We start from the raw sequence: 24,808 nt of genomic DNA, 5'->3' as shown, positions 1-24,808 counted from the left end.
TCCTAGAGAGCTAGGATTACAAGTACATGCTACTATGCCCCCAGGTTGATTTTAATATGTTTTGTGGCTGATCTCCCCTGTTAGGCTGTGAGTTTCATGAAAGCAAGGGCCATGCTGATTCCTGTGGGTAACCACAGAGTTCAGAATGATCTTAAATACAGAATGTTTATAGAGTGTTCTCAATAAATATCTGTTGGAGGATGTACCATGTGTGTTTGTTGGAGGGTGTACCTTGCCTGTTTGTTGAAGGACTGGTGGAATTAGCATCAAAGGAATTTTCCACAGGAGCCATTTGTCTGGTAATTCTAAGTATCTTAGAGTCCTTCACAAACGAAAACAAAACCAAAACACTTTATTTTTCATTGCATTGAGTTAACAGAGTAGACAGGTCCCCGTCCCCCTTCTTTTTGTTCTTTTTCTTCTCCTTTTTCTTCTTCTTTTTCTCTCACCAAAATGCTCACTGTCTCTCACATAAGACTCAGGAGCCTCTCCAGTTTGGAACCCAATACCACATTTCCCACAATACTTACCATTGACGTCCTCGTCTGCATTCTCTATTAATAGTTGTATGAATCAATGGAAACGGAATATGTCTGGAAGCATGAGGCTAATGGAAGGAAGCAGAACGTCTGTTTTCGTTGTTTGTTTGTTTGTTTCTTAACAAACGGTTTTCCCCGGCGGGTCTCGGGGGTTTCTTATGCCTAGTCCGAGTTGGTGTGGAACTCGGCCGGCAACACACAGCCCCTGCAGTTTCTAGCTGCCCAGAGTGAGGCGAAGGACTCGTGGCAGAAAGGATCTGCAGAAAGGCAGAGCGATGAGCTGTTCTTGCTTGGTAGGGGCGAAGTGTAAGAGCCAGGGAGATAACGCCAGGGTACCAGGCTGCTCCACAGTAGTCCGGTGAGACCTGGAGTTTCGCATTAGATCCTCCTCTGAGGTACAGCATTTAGATCTGGCCCTCGGCTCTGGAGAGGCGATTCCCGTGGTTCAGTAGCTCGAGAAATGGGTTTAGTACTTGTCAAGCACTTGGAACTGGGCACCACAGAACTCGGAATCCTTTGCGAGCTAGTTAAGGACTACATTTCCCAGGAGGCTTTGCAATGATTGACGGCTAATTGCCCAATAACTCAGGAGAATTTCAAGTTGTGGTAACAGAGAAACCAATGGAGTGAGCCAGGGGCGGCGTTTTCCGGCTGCTGGCTGTCGAACCCTGAGTCCCACCTGTGTCCTTACAGCCCTGACACGAATCCCAGTCAGGTTCTGGAAGGACCTGCTCAGTTTTGCCGGCTGGGTGCGGCTCGGCGGCGGACTCCTGCTTCCTGCTCCATCCCCGGCTGGGCCTGGGGCGGTGAGTGATCCAGGGAGGGAGTCTGAGGCTACACCTCACCAGCTGCTGAGGGGCGTGGAGGGGGGCTCGCCTGCCTACCCGACGTTGTCCACGCCAGGTCCAGGCTCTCGCCCTGTAGGAGCCCCGGGTCTTGCTGAGCTGTGGGGAGATGCAGTTTCTATACCACCCTCGGTATAGAGTGCATCATCTTAGTCAATTTTCTTGCTCCTTAGTGGTGGTCCCCGGGTTTCAGCTTATCTCTGTGACCCTATGACCGCTGCACCCTGATTAAGGCCTGGAGCGCCGCGAGGAAGAACGGGTGTCAGCCCCACCGGTGCGGTCATGTTCCTATTAATAAACCCAGGAGGAAACTCGCACATCTCACAATGGCACTTAGTCATAGCACCTTAGCATTCCAAGGCCTTTGGGGTCACTTGTACAGGAGAAAGGAGACTGGGTGGGAAACAGTTTTTTTTTTTTTTTTTTTATAAAAACATAGCTAAGAATGATCTCTCCTTCAATCACACTATCTACTGCAAGTGAGCTCTGCAGTTATGTGTTTTGTAATGAATGTAGAAATAAAATCTGTAGTCAAAACTTATAAATTTTACTTCCTAATGACATTATTTCTGATAAGGTTTTAAGTTAGAGAGATGAAGTGTACTCCTACAATGTTTAGATCCTTAAAAATATAAATGAGCAATAGCAGTGTCTGTAAATACCTAAATATTTCTATTAAAACGGTGTATATTCAAATAGTAAGCAGGTACTTTGCTTAATGGAACAAAAGATGTTAAAGAGCCTGACACAGTGGCTCATGCCTGTATTCCCAGCCACTTCGGAGACTAAGGCAAGAGGAGTGCAAGTTTAAGGCCAGCCACAGAATCTTTGGGAGACCCTATCTCAAAATAAAAGATAAAGGACTGGGGCTGGGGTTGTGGTTCAGTGGTAGCAAGCTTGCCTGGCACGCATAAGGCACTGGGTTCAATTCTCAGCACCACATATAAATAAAATAAAGGTCCATCAACAACTTTAAAATATTTTTGTAAATTTATTTTTTAGTTTTAGGTAGACACAACATCTTTATTTTATTTTTATGTGGTGCTGAGAATCGAACCCAGTGCCTCACCCATGCTAGGCGAGCATGATACCACTTGAGCCACATCCTCAGCCCACAACTTTAAAATATTAAAAAAATAAAAATAAAAAAATAAAGGACTGGGGGAGTAGCTTAGGTACAGTGCCCCAAGATTCAATCCCTGGGACCAAAAAACAAAAGCAAAACAAAAAGATGTGAAAGACTAATACCTCCTCACTCCAGTCTGGTTTTTCTTCCACTGAAATGCAGAATTCTTTGTAGGGGATGGTCCACCAGCTGGCTGACTTGGGGTTTCTATTGAAAACTCTTTAAGCGGTAGGGGGAACTCCTACTGCCTTACACTATGTTAATTACTGAAGGATTTACAGATTTATCCAGTAATAACTCCTACCATTCTCCCTCAAAATAATCTTTTCATGATTCTGCTGTCAATGTTATGACAGTTTTCAGCATTAAGGGATGTGTTTTGTGCTTCTCCCCATTGAGTTTTACTTATTTTACAACTTATCCATTTTTTTTTAGCCCATGTATTTTTACATCTCATTTTTGAAGCCATTAAACCTTGAAATAGAATGGTTCCCAGCAAAATTCCCCTTGGGATTCTGCATAGTCTTTTCCTTGAGGTTGATCCCAAATCTATAAGCCAAGAAGAGTCTGCTGTTCTCAAACTAAAATAAGAAAAGGCCACAATTTTCTAATTTGCTGAGTAAAATGTAGTTGGAGAGAACTGAAAGCTTTTCAGAAATTGAATTATACTTGCAATCTCTCTCCTTTATCTTTTTCCATTATGAACACTAGGTTCCTTAAAAAGTTAAGCTATCAAAAAGATTGAGGGTTTTGTAGATGTATCTGGGAGGTCCAGACCTCTCTTAGTGATGGGAAAGTTGGCTATGTGAAGGATTATGTGAAAACATAATAAGAAAAGAAATCCCCAGGCTCAGTAGCACATACCTGTAATCCCAGCAACTCAGGAGGCTGAGGCAGGAGGATTGCAAGATCGAAGCCAGAGACCCTGTCTCAAAATGAAATAAAAAGAGCTGGGTATGGTGGCCCACACCTGTAATCCCAGTGATTTTTGAGGCTGAGGCAAGAGGATCATAAGTTCAAAGCCAGCATCAGCAACAGTGAGGTGCTAAGCAACTCAGTGAGACCCTATCTCTAAATAAAATATAAAATAGGGCTGGGGATATGGCTCAGTGGTTAAGTGTTCCCCCTGAGTTCAACCCCCAGTACCGCCCCCCCCCACCCCCGCAAAAAAAAGGTCTGTGGATGTAGCTCATTGGTATAGCATCCCTGGGTTCCATTGCCAGTACAAAAAAAGGAAGAAAGAAAGAAAGAGAAAGAAAGAAAGGCAACTCTTCTGTCATTGACAGAATTTACCTCAAGACTGTTCTAGTCAAGGGGCTTTTTGTTTGGTTTGGGTATACAGTGTCCATCTTTTGGTTTTCAGACAATAGTGAGAATATCTAGGGAGCTATTGATGCATATTGAGGTTTCTTGCTTTAGGAACTGATGACCCTCAATGATGTGGCTGGGGACTTCAGGGAAGAGTGGGTTACCTGGACACTGCTTAAAGAATTCTCTTCAGGGATGCCACCCAGCACAGTTAGAAGAATGGGCTCTCAAAGGGTAAGGATGTTACTCTCCTTAAGCTTTAAAACTTAAGCCAGGTGCAATGGTGCATGCCTGTAATCCCAGAAGCTTGGGAGGCTGAGGCAGGAGGATCGCCAGTTCAAAGTCAGCCTCAGCAATAAGCAAGGTACTAAGCAACTCAGTGAGACCCTATCTCTAAATAAAATACAAAATATGGCTGGAGATGTGGTTTGGTGATTGAATGCCCCTGAGTTCAATCCCCGGGACTGCCTTGCCCACCAAAATTTAAAATTTAGATATTTTGAAAGGGCCCAAGTCTGAGTGGTATCTGGGGACACTGGTTTCTTAGATTCCTAGACATATCTGAAATTAATTGTTGCTCCTTGGCAGAAAAAGACTAAGAGTGACTTCTATTTTTATATTTTTATGGCACTTTATGTTTTTCAGGGTTGTGTTTTTTGGGGGTTTTTTTTGTTGTTTTTTTTTAAACGATACTGGGAATTGAACCCAGCATTATACTAAGCTACATCCTCAGCCCTAAAAAAAAAATAAATAAAAAATAAAATTTTGAAACAGGATCTTGCTAAATTGCTCAGGCTGGCCTTGAGCTTGTAATCTTTCTACCTCATCATCCTGAGTAGCCAGGATTGCATGCATGGGCCACTGTGCTTGGCAACAGATATCTTTGATATTTATCATTTTCTTACTATCTCACTATAATATTTTGATAGATATGCTACTGTTCTCTTTTTCTAGTGAAGAACACTGACACTCAGAAGGGGCAGAGGTAAAAATCCAACCCAGGTCTTTGTGGAAAAGGGAGGACTGTCCCCATGGGGTTTTTACCTATCACTTAAACAAAAAAAAATACTTCCAGTGCTTTTTCTAAAATACCAATGGACTGGAGAAGTAAGTCACTGATAGAGCTCTTGCTTATAGCATGCATAAGGCCTTGGATTCAATCCCCAGTAAAAAAATTAATACTCACTGATGAAAAAGACAGGCAAAATGAAAACAGAAGTCACCCCTAATCCTATCACTAGTGAGTTACTAACTACCAGCTTTTATTTATTTATTTGTTTGTTTGTTTTTGTGGTGCTGGGGATTGAACCCCAGGGCCTTATGCATGTGTGGCAAGCACTCTACCAACTGAGCTATATCCCTAGCTCCCTACCAGCCTTTTTATAAGCATATATAAAATTTATAAAACAAAATAAAAAATGAGGATGGTGGCATATACTTGTAATTCCAGCTACTCTAGAGGCTGAGACAGGAGAATCATGGCTCAAGAGCAGTTTAGACACAGGGGAGACTCTTTATCAAAAAAATAAAAGCTGAGCTTGGTGGCCCATGCTTGTATTCCTAGCAACTCTAGAGGCTGATGCAGGAGGATCAAAAGTTCAAAGTCAGCCAGGAGTTTAGCAAGACTATATCTCAAAATAAAAAATAAAAAGGGCTGGGGATGTAGCTCAGTGGTAAAGCATCCCCAAGTTCATTGCCAGTACCAAAAAAAAAAAAAAAGAGAGAGAGAGAGAGAGAGAGAAAGGAAAAAACCCCAAAACCACAAAAGAATATTTGAATTATACTGTACATTCAATTGTGCCTATATTGTGAATGTATATTTTGGTAATAATATCTTTCTGTACATTACTTAACATAACCACTTCACATTTTGTTAAATTATTTTAGTTGTAAATGAACACAATACCTTTATTTTTATTTACTTTTATGTGGTGCTGAGGATCGAACCCAGTGCCTCACACAGTGTTCTACCACTGAGTCACAACCCCAGCCCGAGAGTGGATACATTTCTAAGGTATTTAAGGTATTTGGTAGTTTGCCAAGTTCCTTACAAGAAGATTGAATCAATTATATATTACCATGGCAGTAAATTAAAATGTTCATTTCTTTCTATTTTATCTATGAGAGTGAATATTCTAATTTAAGAGTTGGGGTAAAATAACAATGATAGGGTGTTTTAAAGAGTTAAACTTAATCCTCAAGAAAAATCCTCTAATGTAGACCTTATTATCTTTTTTTTTTTTTTTTTTTGGGGGGGGGGATCTTGCTAAATTGCTTAGGGCCTGGCTAAATTGCTGAGGCTGGCCTTGAACTTGCAGTCCTCCTGCCTCCTCCTTCTCCATAGTTGCTGGGATTAAAGGCATGTGTCACTATATCCAGCTCATATTTAATTTATTTATTTAAAAATATGGAACACATCATAAATTTGCATGTCATTCTTGGGAAGGGGCCTTGCTAATCTCTGTATCATTCCAATTTTTGTATAGGTGCTGCTGAAGTGAGCACTAACCCTATTTTATTGATGAAGACACTGAGACACAGAGTTTAAATAGCATTTCCGAGGTCACCAGCTTGTAAATGGCAGGGTTAACATTCATATTCAGGCATATGACTCTTGAGTTTGTATTCTTTACCTCTATACTGTATTACCTAAGTAGATCATTGTTCTAATTTGAATTTTTTCTGTCAATGGTAAAGTTAAGGGTTTGTCATACATTTATAGGCTGCTTTTTTTCTTTCGTCCAATTGCCTCTTCACATTCTTTTTTTTTTAGTTGCCAATGGACCTGTATTTAATTTATTTATTTATATGCGGTGCTGGCTCAAACCCAGGGCCTCATATATGCCAGGCAAGTGCTCCACCACTGAGCTACAACTATAGCCCCCTATTCACATTCTTTGTCCATTTTTTTTCCCCCCTTAACAAGTTTTTGTCTTTTTCTCATGGCTGTATCAACAGCCGCCTTTCTGGGAAAATTGTAAAGCCAAACATTATTGTTAACTCCCTTGATTCTTTTTAATGGTTAGATTATGGCAGCTTTGTTTCTGATGAGTTTATCGTTCTACATTGGTTTAACCTTGTGTCTTCAGAAATGAATTATGGTGCTTATTCCAGAGTGTCTATCATCCAAGTCTGGCTTGTGTGAATGTGTGAGTGAGTGAGTGTGTGTGTGTGTGTGTGTGTGTGCACGCGCGCATGCATGCATGTGCTTTCCCAGGGCTGGGAATCGAATCCAGAACCTTGTGCATGCTAAGCAAGTGCTCGACCACTAGTTACCCAGCCCCATGTTTTTGTTTTTGTTTTTAATCAGAGGAAAAAAGCTTTTTCCCCTTTAGCCTCCTGTAGCAACCATTCTCTATTAGCACTTCACCTGGTTGCTTTTTTTTCCCCCATTACTGGGGATTGAACCTAGAAGTGCTATACATTGAGCACTTTTTAATTTTTATTTTGAGACAGGGTCTCACTAAGTTGCTGAGGCTGGCCTCAAACTTGTCATCCTCCTGCCTCAGCCTCCCGAGTCACTGGGATTCCAGGCATGTGCCCCACACTCTGGTTGCCCTTTTAATGAGCCCAAACACACATTAACAGTCCACTTATGTTCTTTACCTAGGGAAAGTAGAGAGCTTGGTGTCTGGTCAGGCCTTGTATGCTTGGCTCATATTCACATCCTATGTTCATTCATCTTCCTGTGTAGGATTTCTAGACCAAGTGTAATCTCCCAGCTGGAGCAGAAAGAAGCACCATGGGTTCTACCACTACAAAACTTTGAAACAATGACAATCCTAAGGAAAAGTCACACAGGTGAGACGTTAGTGCTACCTAGTAGGAGGAAATCTAGAATTTTAGCTCTTCTTTAGATGAAAAATTTTGACTGCTTCCCTGACTTTTTTTTTCCAGGAAAAAAAATGCAAAAATATATAATAACCTAAGTCACAGGAGTATTAAACTCTTGCCCTAGCCTTTTGTTTTTATTAGCAAAGTTTACATTTGATTTCTTGGGCAGTCAGTCAGAAATTGACTTCATTTTGAGTAAGCATTTCACTTTATCTATACTATAACATCTTTAAAGGAAGTTGCCCAATTTTGACAATATATGGTATACCTTTTTTTCTCCATTGCAAGGAATTGAATGCAGGGCCTCATGCATGGTAGGCAAGCACCTTACCCTGAGCCGCACTTAGTCCTCAACAAACTTTGCAAATAAAATAACAAGCAGAGTGATCAAATTAAGTGTAGCCTACTGCTACTGTAATTTTAATCATTCTTAACTGATTTTTTATGTTCTTTTCTTACAACTGATAACTTTATTCTGTGTTATTTCCATTAATTTTTCAGACTTTGACCATCAGGTGGCAAAACTCAGTCAGGACATTTCTGAAACAACAGAACAATGTGGAACATCCTCAGAAAGGACCAATAAAAATATTTCTCATGTTCCTAATTGGGGAGGAAACTGGGACAGGGCCCTTGAAGTAGGAGAGCAACATAGAATGCTTCCAGGAGAGGGCCAGCAGGAGCCCTTTGCACAGGCCAGGGATTTAAACAAGTTCCTGCGTGGATATGTAGGAAAGAAGCCTATGTGTGCAGAATGTGGGAAAAGCTTTAACCAGAGTTCTTATCTCATAAGACACCTAAGAACCCATACTGGTGAGAGACCTTATAAATGCATCGAGTGTGGGAAAGGCTTCAAACAGAGCTCAGACCTCGTCACTCATCGCAGAACACACACAGGAGAGAAGCCCTACCAATGCAGCAAGTGTGAGAAAAAATTCAGCGACAGCTCAACTCTCATCAAACATCAGAGAACCCACACAGGGGAGAGACCTTATGGGTGCCCAGAGTGTGGGAAGACTTTTGGACGGAAGCCACACCTCACAATGCACCAAAGAACCCACACAGGAGAAAAGCCCTACACGTGCCTCGAATGTCATAAAAGCTTCAGTCGAAGCTCAAATTTCATCACCCACCAGAGGATTCACACAGGCGTGAAGCCTTACAGGTGTAACGACTGTGGGGACAGTTTTAGCCAGAGCTCAGATTTGATTAAGCACCAACGAACCCACACAGGAGAACGGCCTTTTAAATGCCCAGAGTGTAGGAAGGGCTTCAGAGACAGTTCTCATTTTGTAGCACACATGAGTACTCACTCAGGAGAAAGGCCTTTCAGTTGTCCTGAGTGCCACAAAAGTTTCAGTCAGAGTTCCCATCTGGTTACACACCAGAGGACACATACCGGTGAGAGACCTTTTAAGTGCAAAGACTGTGGGAAGGGATTTGCTGATAGCTCTGCCCTCATTAAGCACCAACGAATCCACACAGGAGAAAGACCCTACAAATGTGGCGAGTGTGGAAAGAGCTTCAATCAGAGCTCCCATTTCACTACCCACCAACGCATTCACATAGGAGACAGACCCTACCCCTGTCCCGAATGTGGCAAGACCTTCAACCAGCGTTCCCATTTTCTCACGCACCAGAGAACACATACAGGAGAAAAACCATTTCACTGTAGTAAATGTGATAAGAGCTTCCGGCAGAAAGCTCATCTCTTATGCCATCAAAACACCCATTTGATTTAGGAAATGGTCTTTAGTGGTTCTGCTATTACTTTTCAAATTTCCATTGCTACTGTCTTCAGATACCCCAAATAGAGAAAACCTGGGCATTGGTGACTCAAGTCAGACCCTAATCTGTTCTCTTTCTTTTCTGTGTTACAATGAAGAGGATGAACTTATAGGGTCCAAATAATGTTCTGAACACAAAAGACATTACTTCAGTGTATGTAACTCACCCTTAGGGAAATATGTGTTTAAATGATTAATGTCTGGTTACTAGAGGTGAAAGGAATGTGGCCTAGAGATCTCATGTAAACCATCTGGTACAGTGCCTGGCACAAAGTAGGTGCTCGATGATTAATATTTGAGGTCTTGGGCTGTGGGTATAGTCTGTCTATGAGGCCTCTGAATTTGATCCCCAGCACTGCTAAAAAAACAAAAACAAAAACAAAAAAAATATTTTTTGAGTTCTTATATAAAGTCCTTAAAAGCAGTGTCTGGGCCTTAAAAGATATTCAATATAATATAATATAATATAATATATATAATACAGTCTATAACTCAATAAGAAATTTATAATTCAAGCCACTCTAGTTCAGAACTTACAAGGTCTGGGGTCTGAACACCTAAATTTAATAAAATGGAAACTCTCTCTTACTAGTGCTATACAGGCTTTAGTCACCAGATGTCTCATCACCATGACAAGGCAGAATTACCATAGAGGATGTTTGTGGTTTTGTGACTTAGAGGCTAAAAGAATCTCAGATCTCTTTGTAGGACAGTGTGTGAGGTTTTTCCACTATAGGTTTGCTGTCATTTGAGGCATAGAAAATGATGAACAAGCCAGAAGGACCTGGAGGAAGACTGTAAAACTGTGGAAGCAAAATTGCTGAAAATGTCAAATGATATTACAGGAATCCTTCCTGGCATTTAGCTAAAGGAAGCAATCTTGTTTTCTAATTTGCTGGGTCATTGTGTCCCTTTACTTTTAAGTTAATGCAACTCTCTGACCCTTGTAGGGCCATTCATTTTATGCACTAGAACATTCCTATATTTAATTGAAATAAATCAAGGGAAGTCAGGTTATTGGAAAGAACACTGACTTCATTGAGAAGGTAAAGTGTTTGAGTCCTAGCCCTGGCCCTTAAATTTGCTAGACTTTTATCTCCTCTCAAGCCTGAGTGATACTTAACTTACCTTCCGCCCAAGGTTTTATTTATCTGAAATACATGCGGGTTCGTGCACACACACACACACACATTTTGTTGTTGAATTATAAATGTAATGTCTCTAGAGTTTCTTGTTAAACTACTATTACTAATGTCTTTTTTTTTTTCCCAGGAAATTCTGGCTATGTCTCTAGGTGTCCCTCAGTCTTATAATGAGGAACTTTTTTTTTTAATCTATTGGAAAACTAAGGTGCAAAAATGGTAAATGACATGACTCATTAGTTCACATGGTTATAAAAGAGCCAGATCTGGTTCCTGGTGACTAGGTTTCCAATCTGCGGTTCTTTCTCTTCAACAACATGGACCAGACCAGGTCTAGGATTTGTTAGTGCCTCTGGGACACAGAACTGGAGGAATCATATTCCATCCATTAAGCACTGTGGATTTAGAAATGACTGAGGGATGTAGTCCAATTCTGAGGGAGCTTTACAGGATCCTAGGCTGGGGTCTTTGATTCTGATGGAATAAGAATGGAGGGCTAAGGGTGCAATGAGCTAAGGAGGGAACTGAGTGCTCATCGCTTTTTTTTTTTTTTGGTGGTGTGGGGCCCTTTGTTTTGATAATGGGGATTGAGTCCTTGGTTGCTCTACCACTGAGTACTTCTTATTTTTTATTTTGAGACAGGGTCTTGCTACATTGCTGAGGCTGGCCTTAAATTTGCAATCCTCCTGCCTCTAAATCACTGGGATTATAGGTGTGTGCCACCACACCCTCCTTCTTTTCTCTCTTCTTATGATGTTAGTAGCCATTGGTAATCCCTTATTTTATTTGGGGTTGCCAAATGGTAACATTTTATTCCAATCATTTCTTCTTCATTTATTAGCTGGAATATTTCTATAAAGACCACTCTCCTTTATCTACTATGTGGTTCCTTTGAAATATAGTTTGCATAGGAATAGCACAATAATTGCCTGATTAACCAGGCACAGTGACTTGGGAGGCTGAGGCAGAAGGATTGAAAATTCAAGGTCAGCCTTAGTGACTTAGTGAGGTGATCAGTAACTTAGTGAGATCCTATCTCAAAATAAAAAAAAAAAAGCGGGGACTAGGGGCTTAGCACAGTGGTAAAGGGCCACTTCAATCCCCAGTTTAAAAATAAAAAAGTAGCTGCCTGATTAGAACTCTCTGACTTTTTTAATATTGCCATCTAAATTTTGGCCTCCATGACCCACATCTCTAAGCCCCTTTCCATTGACAGACCCTGTCTGATGGGAAATTTCTAAATGCATAAATCTCATAATAATTTTCCTCCCGTACTTCCTTCTAGTTTGTCTAGGTCCCTCATAAAACATTGTGCTAAAGAGTGATTTCTTAGGGATGGAATCTCTAGCTTGCCAATTAATATTTCTTAATACTTTCCTGGCCAGAATCAGGAGAGAAAAACTACATCCCTATTACTTAGGAATGATTTTACATCCCATTTTTTTGTAAATTGAGAATATGCCATCTTCATTTATTTTGCCTATCCAAGTGTTGTTCTAAATCAAATGCCATCGGTATGTATAAAAGAACAACATTTGTAAAAATCAAATGAGAAGGTAAAAGAGGAGCCCAGCAAGCAGAGGTAAGGGGTGATTTACATGAGATTCAGGGGCTTCATCTCTCCAGAAATGGAAATGTTTTGGCCAGAGGCTAGAATGAGAAAGCACAGAATTGAATGTCCCTCAGAAGAGCCATTTTGAGAATTTGCAGTGGATTGATATAAGATGTCCTGGAAGGATGTCCCACAAGAGGGAGCCTGTTAGAGGAATTTAAGAGAAACAAGACATTACCACAAAGACTCATAACCACAAACCCAGTTAGGAACCTGATTTGTGCATTTTTTTTTTTTTTATGTGAGTGACCCTAGATTTTTGGCAGGATCTGGGAGCATCACAGAACCAGGGATCAGAAGATCCAACTTCTAGCTAGATATAATGGCCTGTAAACCCTGTGACTCAGAAGGCCAGCCTCAGTGACTTAGGGAGACCTTGTCTCAAAATAAAAAATAAAAGGGTTGGGGATATAGCTCAGTGGTAGAGCACCCTTGGGTCCAATCCAGCTTCTAGTTTTGGTGCAGTTATTTACTAGCCAATTCTTTTCAGGTCAGTTAATCACTCTAGGCTTTAGTGTATTTGTTATACCAGATATCTGATATCTTCTGGCTCTTAAACTTTACAAATTAGATCCTACTGGTGTCACATGTTGGGAGCAGGCTCTTCCATGTGTGAATTTTCATGTTTAGAGAGGACAGAAGTAGGTAGGCTGAATCTCTGGTTCCTCTCCTGCTCCTTGGCTTGCCCCCATATTCTCAGAGGAAAGGTAAAAATTTATTTCTGCCAGTAGAGTTGGCATATTCCTTCCCAACTAAACGCCACTTCAACCTAGCCTTTAGCCTCTCCTATTCCTACTTCGTAACAGTATTTTGCAGACAGAGCTTAATGGGTTGTCACATATATTGAGTCTTATTCCTAAGAGTTTGTTTTTTGTATTGCACATCTACTGATGCACTTATGCTGTGAGATGTGAGCTCTTGAGTGGTAATGTGTGACTTACTTATGAACCTGCCACCCACCTTCCTCTGTCCTCTCTGTGCCACTCCCAATACAGAGATTTTTTTTTTTTTTTTGGCAGTGCTAGGAATTGAATCCAGCACCTTTCACATACTATGCAAGAGTTCTACTACTGAGCTCTATCTCCAACCCAAGCAGGAGTTATTATTACTACTACTACTATTATTATTTTATTTATTTATTATACCAGGTATTGAACTCAGGGATGCTCACCACTGAGCCACATCCCCCTCCCTGTTTTTATTTTCTATTTTGAGACAGGGTCACCCTAAGTTGCTTAGGGCCTCTCCAAGTTGCTTTGAACTTGTGATCTTCCTGCCTCAGGCTCCTGAGCTTCTGAGTGCACCACCATGCTCAACTTCAAACAGGAACTATTAAATGCTATTGGTGGGAGTGGAGGTTACTGTCTTTCAATATTTTTCCTAGTTCCTATCCTTATGACTGGACAATCAGCTTCTTGCATATGTTCCCTGTGTCCTCTCTACAAATTCTAAGTCACTGCATAGCACTCTCAGTTTTACCTCTTAGATTCCTCTCAAGCATATTATCAAACCTTTCCATCTCCACTGCCACTCTCCCACAATGAACCACCCACGTCTCTTACCTGAACTCTTGCAGCAGCCTACTAACTTATCTCAATTTTATTTTTGCTCAAATTTCCTCTTACATAAGCCAGAAAATCCTAACTCTAATCATATCACCTATCTGCTTAACATCAGCACCTTCCCATTGCTTTTAAGATAAAGACCCAAACTCTTATCCAGGTCTATGAAGCCCCTGTCATTTGGACTCTTCCCCTTTCAAATTCTTCTGATGTCGCCTTCCTCTCCCTTGCTATGCCTCAGCACACTTGCATTCTCTGTTCTTAAGTCATGCCAAGGTTGTGTGCACCCACAGAGCCTTGGTACTAACTGTTCTCTCTGCCCAGAATGTTCTTTGCCCAGATCTTTGTAGAGGCTTCTTTTTTTTCCAACCAGGTTTCAGCCTAAACACAACTCCTTACCAACACTTTCCCTTATGATCCTGTCTAAATTAGGTTTCCTCCCCCAACAGTCACTCTCTACCACATTTTCCTTTTTTATTTTCACCAAAGTTCTTAGTACCTGCCAGATAATTTATTTTATTTTGGTAAATTCCATGACAGGAAGGAGCATTTCTCTTGTTTCCATTCTCTTTTTTTCATCACTGTGACCAAAATACCCAACAAGAACAACTTAGAAGAGGAAAAGCTTATTTGGGGCTTGTGATTTCAGAGTTCTAAGTCCATAGAGGGCTGAGTCCACTGCTCTGGGCCCAAAGTGAGGCAGCACATCATGGGGGAAGGGCCCAGCAGAGGAGCGCTGCTCAACTTGTGGTGGGGTCAAGAAACAAAGCAAGGTAGGGAAGGGGCTGCAGGGAAGAGGCACCCTTTCAGGGCACATCCCCAGTGACCCACTTCTCCCAACCACCCACATCTCCCTATAGTTACCACCCAATCAATTCATTTGAACTAAAGACTGATTAAGTTACAGCTTTTATAATCGAATCACTTTGCCTCTGAATATTCCTGCATTAACAGGTGTTCTGTGGGGGTTACTCATATCCAAATCATAACACATTCTTTCATGGTAAGTGCTCAATAAAAACTTATTGGATCTCAGCAGCTCAGGAGGCTGAGTTCAAAGCCAGCCTCAGCAAAAGTGAGGTGCTAAACAACTCAGTGAGACCCTATCTCTAAATAAAATGCAAAAAAAAAAAAGGGCTGGGGATGAGGCTCAATGGTCAAGTGACCCCGAGTTCAATCCCCGGTACTAAAAAAAAAAAAAATGAATGAATGAATGAATACACGCTCATAGGCAGCACAGTGAGGTGAAGATGTGAAGAGTCACACCAACAAGTCTCTAAATAGCCAAACTGAGGAGTTTGGATCTTACTCTCTGGGGAATGAGATGTCATCACTAATGGTTTTTCATAAAAGGATGACTTGGCTGCTACATCAGGGTCATAGTACAGAGAAGAAAGCTGAAGACTTGAGACAGTCTGTGATGAAGAGGGGTTTGCACAGTGCCACATAGCGAGTCTCCTACAAGAGGTCATTATCACAAATCACCATGGTGAGATTGTTAAACTATCTTCTCACCTCACATGCATTCTTCCTAGACCCTATCTTCATATTCCTTTCCTTTCCCTTTTGTCAAACTTGTACTCACACATACTTATTCTCAGAGCTATTGTTTTTAGGTACTTTTTTCTTCTTCGGTATTGGGGATTAAATCCAGGGACAGGGATGCTAGGTCACTGAGCTACACACTAAACCCTTTTTATTTTTTGTTTTTTTAAAATATTATTTAGTTGTACATGGACATGATACCTTTATTTTTTTATTCTTTTTTTTTTAAACCCAGTGCCTCACACGAGCTAAGCAATTGCTCTACCATTGAGCCACAATCCTAGGCCCCCTTTGTTATTTTTTTATTTTGAGACAGGTCTCACTAAATTGCCCAGGCTAGCCTCTAACTTGCAATCCTCCTGCCTCAGCTTCCCATATGTCTGGGATTACAGACAAGTACCACCACTCCTGGCTTGCATGCTAGTCTTGTATCTTCGACTATCATCTCTCAGAACAGGAGCCTGGTCCAACCTCTTTCTATAACTTCAGACCTATAAGTTCAGCTACTTGGTAGATAAGGAGGACCCACCAATTCACAAGCTCAGAATATCCAAATTACAGTCAATATCTCTTCCCAAAGCATCCTATGATGTTTTTCTTCAAATGATTCTATACTCTTCTACATAGCCTTCCCAGAAATTGCTGGTCAACTTGAGATTCTTCTCCCTCATTTCCTATTTTTTGTTGGTACCAAGTCACATAGTCTCTGCCTCTGCTGTCTGTCCTCCTCTACACACACACTTTTAAATTGCAAAAGCACCTTGTTCTTGTAAAGATTTCCAAAAAAGACAGAAGTGCTCAAAGCAAAAGAATGCAAAGGTCTTGTCTCTTTCTTGTCCCTCCTCTAGTCCCTCTCCCTGGATTCCAGCTCTGTAACAGTTTGGCATGCCACGTCTTGCCTCCAGCTCTTCTTTTCCATTCCCACTGCCATCATCTGAACTCCACAATTTTCCATTTGGTCTCCTGGCTTTTCCTTTCAGTTCAGCTCAACAAATGTATAAGAAGTGCCTTCCACATACCAAATCCCAGAGGTACAAAAATGTGTAAGATAAAGAGGTCCACATTTAAAAGTTGTTTAACTTTGGGCAAGTTACTTACTCTCTCTGACTGCTATTTCCTTACCTGTAAAATGAGGACAATCATAGTGCCTTCTTCATAGGGCTGGGTGAGGATTAATAAGATAATACACATAAAACTCTTTGTACAGTATCTCTGTAAATGTCAATGTCAACAATGAGAAAGATGATAATCTGCCTTGAAGGAGTTTACCATTTAATGGGAGAATTGAAGAATAAAAATTATCTAGATGAAGATAGATAACCAAATGGTTTTGGAAAAGGTAGAGAAGCAGTTTAAAATTAAAAGGCTTAGGGAGTTAGGAGACAGAGAGTTAAGAGATTAGACTTTATTCTCTAAGACATTAATTATCAAAATGTGAAACAACCACCACCTTCATCAGTCTTACCTGGGGTGCTTATTCAAATATGGTCATTCAGATAGTGGAATACTATACAACTGGAAAATAAACAAACTCTAGTTACATGTACCACTACAGATAAACATCAAAAATCATGTTTGCTGGGTATGGTGGCACACACCTATAATCCCAGCTACTTGGGATTCTGAAATAAGAGGATTTCAAGTTCCAGGACAGGCTGGGTAACTTAGCAAGACCCTCTCTCAAAATAAAAAAAATAAAAAGAACTAAGGTTATAGCTCAATGGTTAGAGCACCCCTGAGTTCAATCCCTAGTACCACAAAAAAAAAAAAAAAAAGGGAAAAATCCTTTTAATTAATGTGTATAACTTCTATATCTTTTCTTATTTCACAAGAAAACACACACAGGTGAGGTGTTGTAAGCCTGTAATCCCAGTGGCTCAGGAGCCTGAGGCAGGAAGATCATCTGTTCAAAGCCAGCCTCAGCAATATATCGAGGCCCTAAGCATCTCAGTGAGACCCTGTCTCTAAATAAAATACAAAAAAGGGAGGGGGGTGTGGCTCAGTGGTTAAGTGCCCTGGGTTCTATTCCTAACACCAAAACACACATACACATGCACACACACACACACACAAAAAAAAAACCCAAGAAAATGATGTTCTTGTAAAGACTCATCTTTCCCTCTTAAATCTCATGAAGTTGAGTTATAGTGAAAAAAAGACAATCTAAAGTGTCTGAACCCTCAACAGACACTAGGCCAGTACCCTTCATTCTCTCGATTATACACACACCTTCTTATTTTCCTTTCAGACAAAATTTCAAAATCCCCTCCCCTTGTATATATCTTTTTGTGTATATGATGCTGGTAACTGAACCCAGGGCTTGCATGCCAGGCAAGTGCCCTACCACTGAACTAACTACACTGCCATACCCACTTATGTGTAACAGTGCAAATTAAATGTTCAAAAGGTTACAGGCCCTCCCATCCATAAATAGCCAAACTAGGACCTGCTGTCTGAATGGAGGATGCCCTGCTACATTAATAATGTTCATATAAACATGTTTATTTTCCTCCAGAAAAAAAATGCTTCCACATTTTAGATTATTTCCACAGGGTGTGAACATTTTTACAGTTCTACTTACTTGATGCCAAATCATTTTCTAAGTGAATTGTACCAATTTACAATGTTATCAGCAGTAAATGACTACCAATTTCACCACACCCTCATCTTTGAGAAACAGTATTGTTAACATAATTGATGATTCTTGTGTATTGTTTTAATTTGCATATCTTCGATTGCTTGTGATGTGATTACTTTTGAAATTTGTTCTTACTTTAGCTACTTTCTTGTATTCTGTCGTTAACTATGTGTGTCCTCAGAGCAGGATGGAAAATAAAAACTTGGCGCTGGGGATGTGGCTCAAGCGGTAGCGCACTTGCCTGGCATGTGCGTGTCACTGCGTTCGATCCTCAGCACCACATACAAATAAAGATGTTGTGTCCGCCGAAAACTAAAAAATTCTCTCTCTCTCTCTCTCTCTCAAAAAAAAAATAAAAATAAAAACTTGACCATTTGATTTTGAGGAAGTTGTTTACATTTTTCCTGTTATCTTCCTCCTCCCACCTTTATTTTTTTTTCAAATTTCTTACTTCCTAAGCTTCTACATTTATAGAACTATCAGAAACTACAGTTAAGTCAACAAACAAAAGAGTAAAATCACCTGTATCTCTCATTCTATATAACCACTATTATTTGTTGCATATCCTTTTAAACTTTTTTCTCTTCCAGCAATATACATAAATATATTATCTAATCTTTCTGAGCCTATTTTCTCATCTATAAAATGAGGATGCTGGTCCTTCACGTTGATAATTTTTTTTTAATTATTTATTTATTTGGCGGACGCAACATCTTTGTATGTGGTGCTGAGGATCGAACCCGGGCCACACGCATGCCAGGCGAGCGCGCTACCGCTTGAGCCACATCCCCAGCCCCCATGTTGATAATTAAATGATCTGGCATGTATGAAAATGTTTTATAAAGTACAGGATGCTGTTCAAGTGGAAGTTGCCACTCTTATGTCAAAAATAAAATTTAAAAAATCTCTTTATTCCACCAAGCAGATGATGACACTTTGTTCCCTGAACACAGCCTGCTGTCTAGAGTACAGTTTCTTGTCTCTAGAAGGACTTCTTACTTCAATTACTCCTGCTGAACTACTATGAGCTATTATCCACTCTTTTTTTTTTTTGGTGGTGCTGAGGATCAAACCCAGGGCCTTGAGCATGCAAGGCAAGCACTCTACCAACTGAGCTATGTCCCCAGCCCTTCTTTTTTTCTCTTTGAAATACTGAGGATGGAACCCAGGCCTTGCATATGTGAGACAAGCGCTCTATCATTGAGCACCAGTCCCCCTCCCCGATCTTTTAAATTTAAAATTTAATAAAAAATGGTGGTGTTAACCTGTAATCCCAGAGACAAGAGGACCACAAGTTTGAGATCAGCCTCAGCAATTTAGACAGAACTTGTCTCAAAATAAAAAAAAAATAAAAAGAGCTGGGGTTATGACTCAATGTTCCCAGGTTTTAAAATAATAATAATAATAATGACTGAGGATGTAGTTCAGTTGTAGAATGCCCCCTGGGTTTGGTTCAATTTATAAAACCAAGATAATAAAAAGATTTTAAAAAGAAAGATGCTGAGCCAGGTATGGTGGCTTATGCCTGTAATCCCAGAGGTTTTGAAGGCTGAGACAGGAGGATTGCAAGTTCAAAGCCAGCCTCAGCAATGGCAAGTTGCTAAGCAACTCAGTGAGACCCTGTCTCTAAATAAAGTACAAAAATAAGGCTGGGGGTGTGGCTCAGTGGTTGAGTGCCCCTGAGTTCAATCTGTGGTGGGGGGGGGGGAGAAAGAAAGAAAGATGCTGAAACCAGAAACTTGCTTTTTTACTGAGCAGGGCTTTTGCACTGAATCTTTTTTTTTTTTTAAAGAGAGAGAGCGAAAGAGAGAGAGAGAGAGAGAGAGAGAATTTTTAGTATTTATGTTTTAGTTTTCGGGGGACACAACATCTTTGTTTGTATATGGTGCTGAGGATCGAACCGGGGCTGCACACATGCCAGGCGAGCGCACTACCGCTTGAGGCACATCCCCAGCCCCAGAATCTGTCATTTAATCTGGGCTTAATTAAGGTAACTTGAAGGGCTGGGGATGTGGCTCAAGCGGTAGCGCGCTCGCCTGGCATGCGTGCGGCCCGGGTTCGATCCTCAGCACCACATACAAACAAAGATGTTGTGTCCGCCGAAAACTAAAAAATAAATATTAAAAAAAAAAAATTCTCTCTCTCTCTCGCTCTCTCCCTCCCTCTCTCTCTCTAGCTTTAAAAAAAAAAAAAAAAAAAAAAAAAAAGGTAACTTGAAGCATGCTACCTTCAGCACCTAATCCTTGAATCTAGGCCCTAATGAGGCCTGTCCTCACTCTTTAGAGTCAGAAGCATAGACAGAAAATATATGAATACAGATCTAACCCCATGTTGTATTTCTCCAGAGTTCTGTACTGTGAGAAGTCAGTTACAACCTGGCCATTTTCCTATCAGACTGGACATATGTCAGTTAACTGGAGTCTTCTTATTTTGTAGAACTGAGGATTGAATCCAGGGCCACTCAACCTCTGATAAATATATGTCCCCAGCCCTTTTTATTTTTTATGTTGGGACAGGATCTCACTAAATTGCCCAGGTTGGTAGCATGCCTGAGGCACTGGGTTCAATTCTCAGACCACGTAAAAAAAATAAATAAATAAAATAAAGGTATTGTGTTCACCTACAACTAAAAAAATAAATATTAAAAAATAAATAAAATAAAATTTTTTTTAAAAATTGTCCAGGTTGGCCTCAAATTTGTGATGCTCCTGCCTCAGCCTCCAGAGTCTCTGGGATTATCAGCACGCACCACTGTGCCAAGAAAACTGACTGGAGTCTTAAGAAGGAATGTTGTTGTATAGGTGTGTTTTGTCCCCAGGCCTCCCCTGTCTTTGTGTGTGTGTGTGTGTGTGTGTGTCTGTGTGTGTTGGTCTTTACATATCTCAATGGTGAACAAAGTCTTGCAGTATTCTACATTGCCTTGTTCTGGCAATATTAGTGGTAGCAGAAATGTCCCCAGTTGTCTATAATCTCCTGAGAGAGACCCAGTAAGATTTTTTCTTTACTCTATACCTGGAGGAACCTATAGGAAAGTGGCACTCCACAGGGATATCAGTTGTCATCCAAATTCCAATCCTAGAGAGAGTGAGAAGTAACAAGAGGAAAGGTATTTACAACCCCTCTCACCCCAAGTGTTCACCCATTCTTCACCCAGCAATCTGGTCCCTGAGGAAAGAGGAGGTTCCATCCTCTACCAAGGATGGGGCATTTTTCCAAAGAGGTTCCACTTGAACTTTTGGATTGTTGTTTGGTTTCCGCTCTTTGAGAAGGCTGGAGAGAAGGGAGCTAGGCAGAGAGAGGGCACAATCACATGAGCACACACCCACACAAAATACCTCTTCATGACTTCCTGGCTTTGTTTATACTGTTTCCTCAACTTGTGCCCTTTCTCACCCTTTCCTTTGGTTGTCCCTGGAGGACTTGTTTAAATAATACTTCTTCTAGGAAACCTTGTATGATCCAGTAAAAATTGACCGTTTTCTTTCTTTCCTTTTTTTTTTTTTTTTGGTGTCGGGGGGCACTGAGTCTTGACCCCATGGGTTCTACCACAACCTTTTATTTTTTATTTTGAAACAGGGTCTTGCTAACTCATTAAGGCTGGCCTCACGCTTGCATTCCACTTGCCTTAGCTTCCTGAGTTGCTGGGATTATAGTCATGCATCAACTGTTCTCTTATCTGTGCTTTCAGATCTATGTCCTGATGTCTGAAAGCTCCTGGAGATTGCTTTGTCATCTTTGTGTCCATTACATTCTTTGGTGGATGTGACTTCTCAAATCTTTCAACTTGGCTTTCTAGGTAGCTAATACCTGGATGGAAGTGGCACATAAGTGGAGAGTAGGGTTCACAGACATGGGCTTTGGGTCAAGTGCAGTTTTAATGCTGGCTAATTCACTAACTACTTTATAATCTTTGGAAAATTAGTTAGCTTTTCTGAATCTTAAGGACTTATCTTTGAATTAGAGAATTCTACTTCAAAGACCTATCGTGAAGGTCAAATGAGGCGATGCACATACTTAGAACTGAGTTTACAGGGCACTCATTACAAGTTAGCTACTGTTACTTGCTTTCTTGTTTGTTTGGTACTAGGGATTGAGCCCAGTCACTTAATCACTGAGCCACATTCCAACCCCTTTTATTATTTTATTTTATTTTTTTGGGACCAGGGATTGAACTCAGGGGCACTCAACCACTGAGCCACATCCCCAGCCCTTTTTTATTTTATTTAGAGACAGAGTCTCACTGAGTTGCTTAGTGCCTCCCTGATGCTGAAACTTGCTTTGAACTCTCAATCCTCCTGTCTCAGCCTCCTGAGCTGCTGGGATTACAGGCGTTTGCCACTGTGCCTGGCCTCTCTTTATTTTTTATTTTTAGACAGGGTCTCACTAAGTTGCTTAGGGCTTCACTAAATTGCTGAGGCTGGCCTTGAACTTGTGATCCTTTTGCTTCAGCCTCCCAAGTTGCTGATGTTATACCATGTACCGGAGTGCCTTGTTAGCTACTGTTACTTGTGACCCATTGTCATTCCTATAGATGTTTAAGAGGCATGCCATGGGCGACCCTGCCTTTGCAGGCTTGTCTCCAGATCTTAAATCTTAACGTGGAGTTTGATTTTTCTTGTCCCACCCACCTCTCTTTTCTTTTTTCTTTTTGGTGGTACTAGGGATTGAACCCAGGGCTTTGTGCATTTGAGGCAAGCACTCTACCAACTGAGCCATATCCCCAGCCCCCAACCTCTCTTTTCTTTATACTTTGGTCTGACCACCCGCTGAGCTCACAATTCCTAACCATGTTTCTTGGTGGATCATAGATTTGATTTGTGTCTTTAGCTTAGAGACATCAATAGGAACTTGTGGGCTGTTTTAACCCCAATCATGAAACTAATACCCTGGTTCCATTATGGGTGACTTCCTTGCTTCCTCCTGCAACTTCTACCTCTCTGTTTTTGTAAGTTGTCTCTAGGTCAGGACATGAGTATTTGTAAATGTTCGAAGAAGATTTCCAGAGACAACTGGGAAGTGAATGAGCAGAAAAGAATGGACACCTTCTTCTTACTGATAAGCTGCCATAAACCAGGCGGTGATGTTGAATGATGATTTGCCAGAGATTTTAGAATCAGAAAGACCTAGACTTGATTCCCAGCCCTGAAACCTCTGACCTTAAGCAAAATACCTGTTTTGAGTGAGCAAACACTCATTTGCCGAATGAGGATAATCTTGCTTTCTTTACAGGGTTGTTGTGAGAAAGTATATCTAAAGCACTAGCATGTTCTGGAACACGGTAAACAGTGAGTAAATGGCTTTGATTACAAATAGGTAGTTTAAAAACTTTTGTTCCTTTTGAAAAAATGAAGAATTGAAGAAGTATCTAAAGTTATCTTATTGGCAGGAGCTATGTCAGATCAATAAGATTCAGAATATCTGAGTACCTGAAGGACAAGGCAAAATATATTTTCTTCAAGCAAGGAGAACAATGTATAACACTTTAAAGTTTAACAAAAAATAGCTATGTGGGGCTGGGGTTGTGGCTCAGTGGCAGAGTGCTTGATTGGCATTTATGAGGCACTGGGTTTGATCCTTAGCACCACATAAAAATAAAATAAATAAAATAAAGTTATGGTGTCCATCTACAAAATATTTTTAAAAATTGCCTATGTAGGGGTTGGGGTTGTGGCTCAGTGGTAGAGGGCTTGCCTCTTATGTGTGAGGCCCTGGGTTCGAGTCTCAGCACTACATCTAAATAAATAAAATAAAGGTCCATTGACAACTAAAATAAAGATATATTTTTAAAAATTGGCTAAGCACAGTGGTGTACACCTGTAATCACAAACATGCAGGAGGCTGAGGCAGCAGGAACATAAATTCAAGGCTACCCTTAGCAGCTTAGGGAGACTCTGTCTCGAAATAAAAAATAAAAAGGACCAGGAATGTAGGTCAGTGGTAAAGTACCTCTGGGTTCCATCTCCAGCTCCCCAAACAAACAAACTCCAAAACTACAACAGCAAAGATACTTGATTGAATTACTTATCAGCCTATATTTATTACAGGAATTACTTATCAGCCTCTTCTTTGAAGTTGCACCCAAAATTGTTTTTTTTTTTAACTTTTATGAGTTTTATTTATTTATTTTTAATTTATTTTTTGGTGTAGATGGACACAACACAATGCCTTTATTTATTTATTTTTTTATGTGGTGCTGAGGATCGAACCAGGGTCCTGCCGTGCTAGGTGAGCGCTCTACTGCTGAGCCACAATACCAGCCCCAAAATTGGTTTTTTAAAAATATTTTTTTAGTTGTCGATGGACCTTTATTTTTATTTACTTATTTCTATGTGGTGCTGGGAATCAAACCCAATGCCTTACACGTGCTAGGTGAGCACTCTACCGCTGAGCCACAACCCCAGCCAGCACCCAAAGTTTTTGTGAAGAACTTAATTCTGTTTCAATTCGGTTACTCCTAAACTGGGAATCTGATATCAATTCTAACTCTGAAAGTTCCCTAAGTTCACACATTTGCAAGCAATATCAATTGGTTTTCTCCTCCTCCTCCTCCTCCTCCTCCTCCTTCTTCTTTCTTCTTCTTCTATGTTGGTACTGGGAATAGAAACCAAGGGCACTCAGCCTCTGAGCCACATCCTTAGCCCTTTTTATTTTTTATTTTAAGACCGTTTCTTAGGGTTTCATTAAGTTTCTGAGGCTAAGTGTCTTAGGGTCTCATTAAGTTTCTGAGACTAGCCTTGAACTTGGGATCCTCCTGACTTAACCTCCCAAGCCACTGTATATTACTTCTTTATCTATTTTTCTAAGTTCTAGGTTTTTAAAATATTGATTACAAGAAGGCCTATCCTGATTTCAGAAGCATTTAAATGTGAA

General features: G+C 40.6%; 1 protein-coding gene and 2 non-coding genes across 5 annotated transcripts; 1 reads left to right on the top strand and 2 right to left on the bottom strand.

Annotated features, from left to right (window-relative positions):
- The first annotated feature begins 1,205 nt into the window (after window positions 1-1,205).
- Window positions 1,206-13,656, top strand: Znf774 (zinc finger protein 774). Of its 3 annotated transcripts, XM_046438852.2 has the most exons (4): window positions 1,206-1,345; window positions 3,930-4,052; window positions 7,513-7,619; window positions 8,154-13,656. In XM_046438852.2, the coding sequence occupies exons 2-4, from the start codon at window positions 3,946-3,948 to the stop codon at window positions 9,392-9,394; spliced, it is 1,455 nt and encodes a 484-aa protein (XP_046294808.1). In that variant the 5' UTR covers window positions 1,206-1,345; window positions 3,930-3,945; the 3' UTR covers window positions 9,395-13,656. The 3 variants fall into 3 exon arrangements, with proteins under 3 accessions (XP_046294808.1, XP_046294813.1, XP_058433392.1); XM_046438857.2 differs by lacking the exon at window positions 3,930-4,052; XM_058577409.1 differs by lacking the exon at window positions 1,206-1,345 and having other exon boundaries at window positions 2,348-4,052.
- On the bottom strand, window positions 6,220-6,323 carry LOC124089529 (U6 spliceosomal RNA). The gene has a single exon (XR_006850775.1). It is a non-coding gene; the product is annotated as a U6 spliceosomal RNA (small nuclear RNA).
- An 8,931-nt stretch (window positions 13,657-22,587) lies between the features above and the next one.
- Window positions 22,588-22,660, bottom strand: Trnal-caa (transfer RNA leucine (anticodon CAA)). Its single transcript has one exon. It is a non-coding gene; the product is annotated as a tRNA-Leu (tRNA).
- Window positions 22,661-24,808: the final 2,148 nt, after the last annotated feature.

This window comes from Marmota monax, unplaced genomic scaffold (genome assembly GCF_021218885.2).
Source record: "Marmota monax isolate L192 unplaced genomic scaffold, Marmota_monax_Labrador192_F-V1.1 WCK01_AAM20220418_F8-fsc00005, whole genome shotgun sequence".
In the NCBI taxonomy this organism is placed as follows: domain Eukaryota; kingdom Metazoa; phylum Chordata; class Mammalia; order Rodentia; family Sciuridae; genus Marmota; species Marmota monax.
Note: the sequence above shows the minus strand (reverse complement) of the source record. Positions and strands in the feature narration are given on the sequence as shown.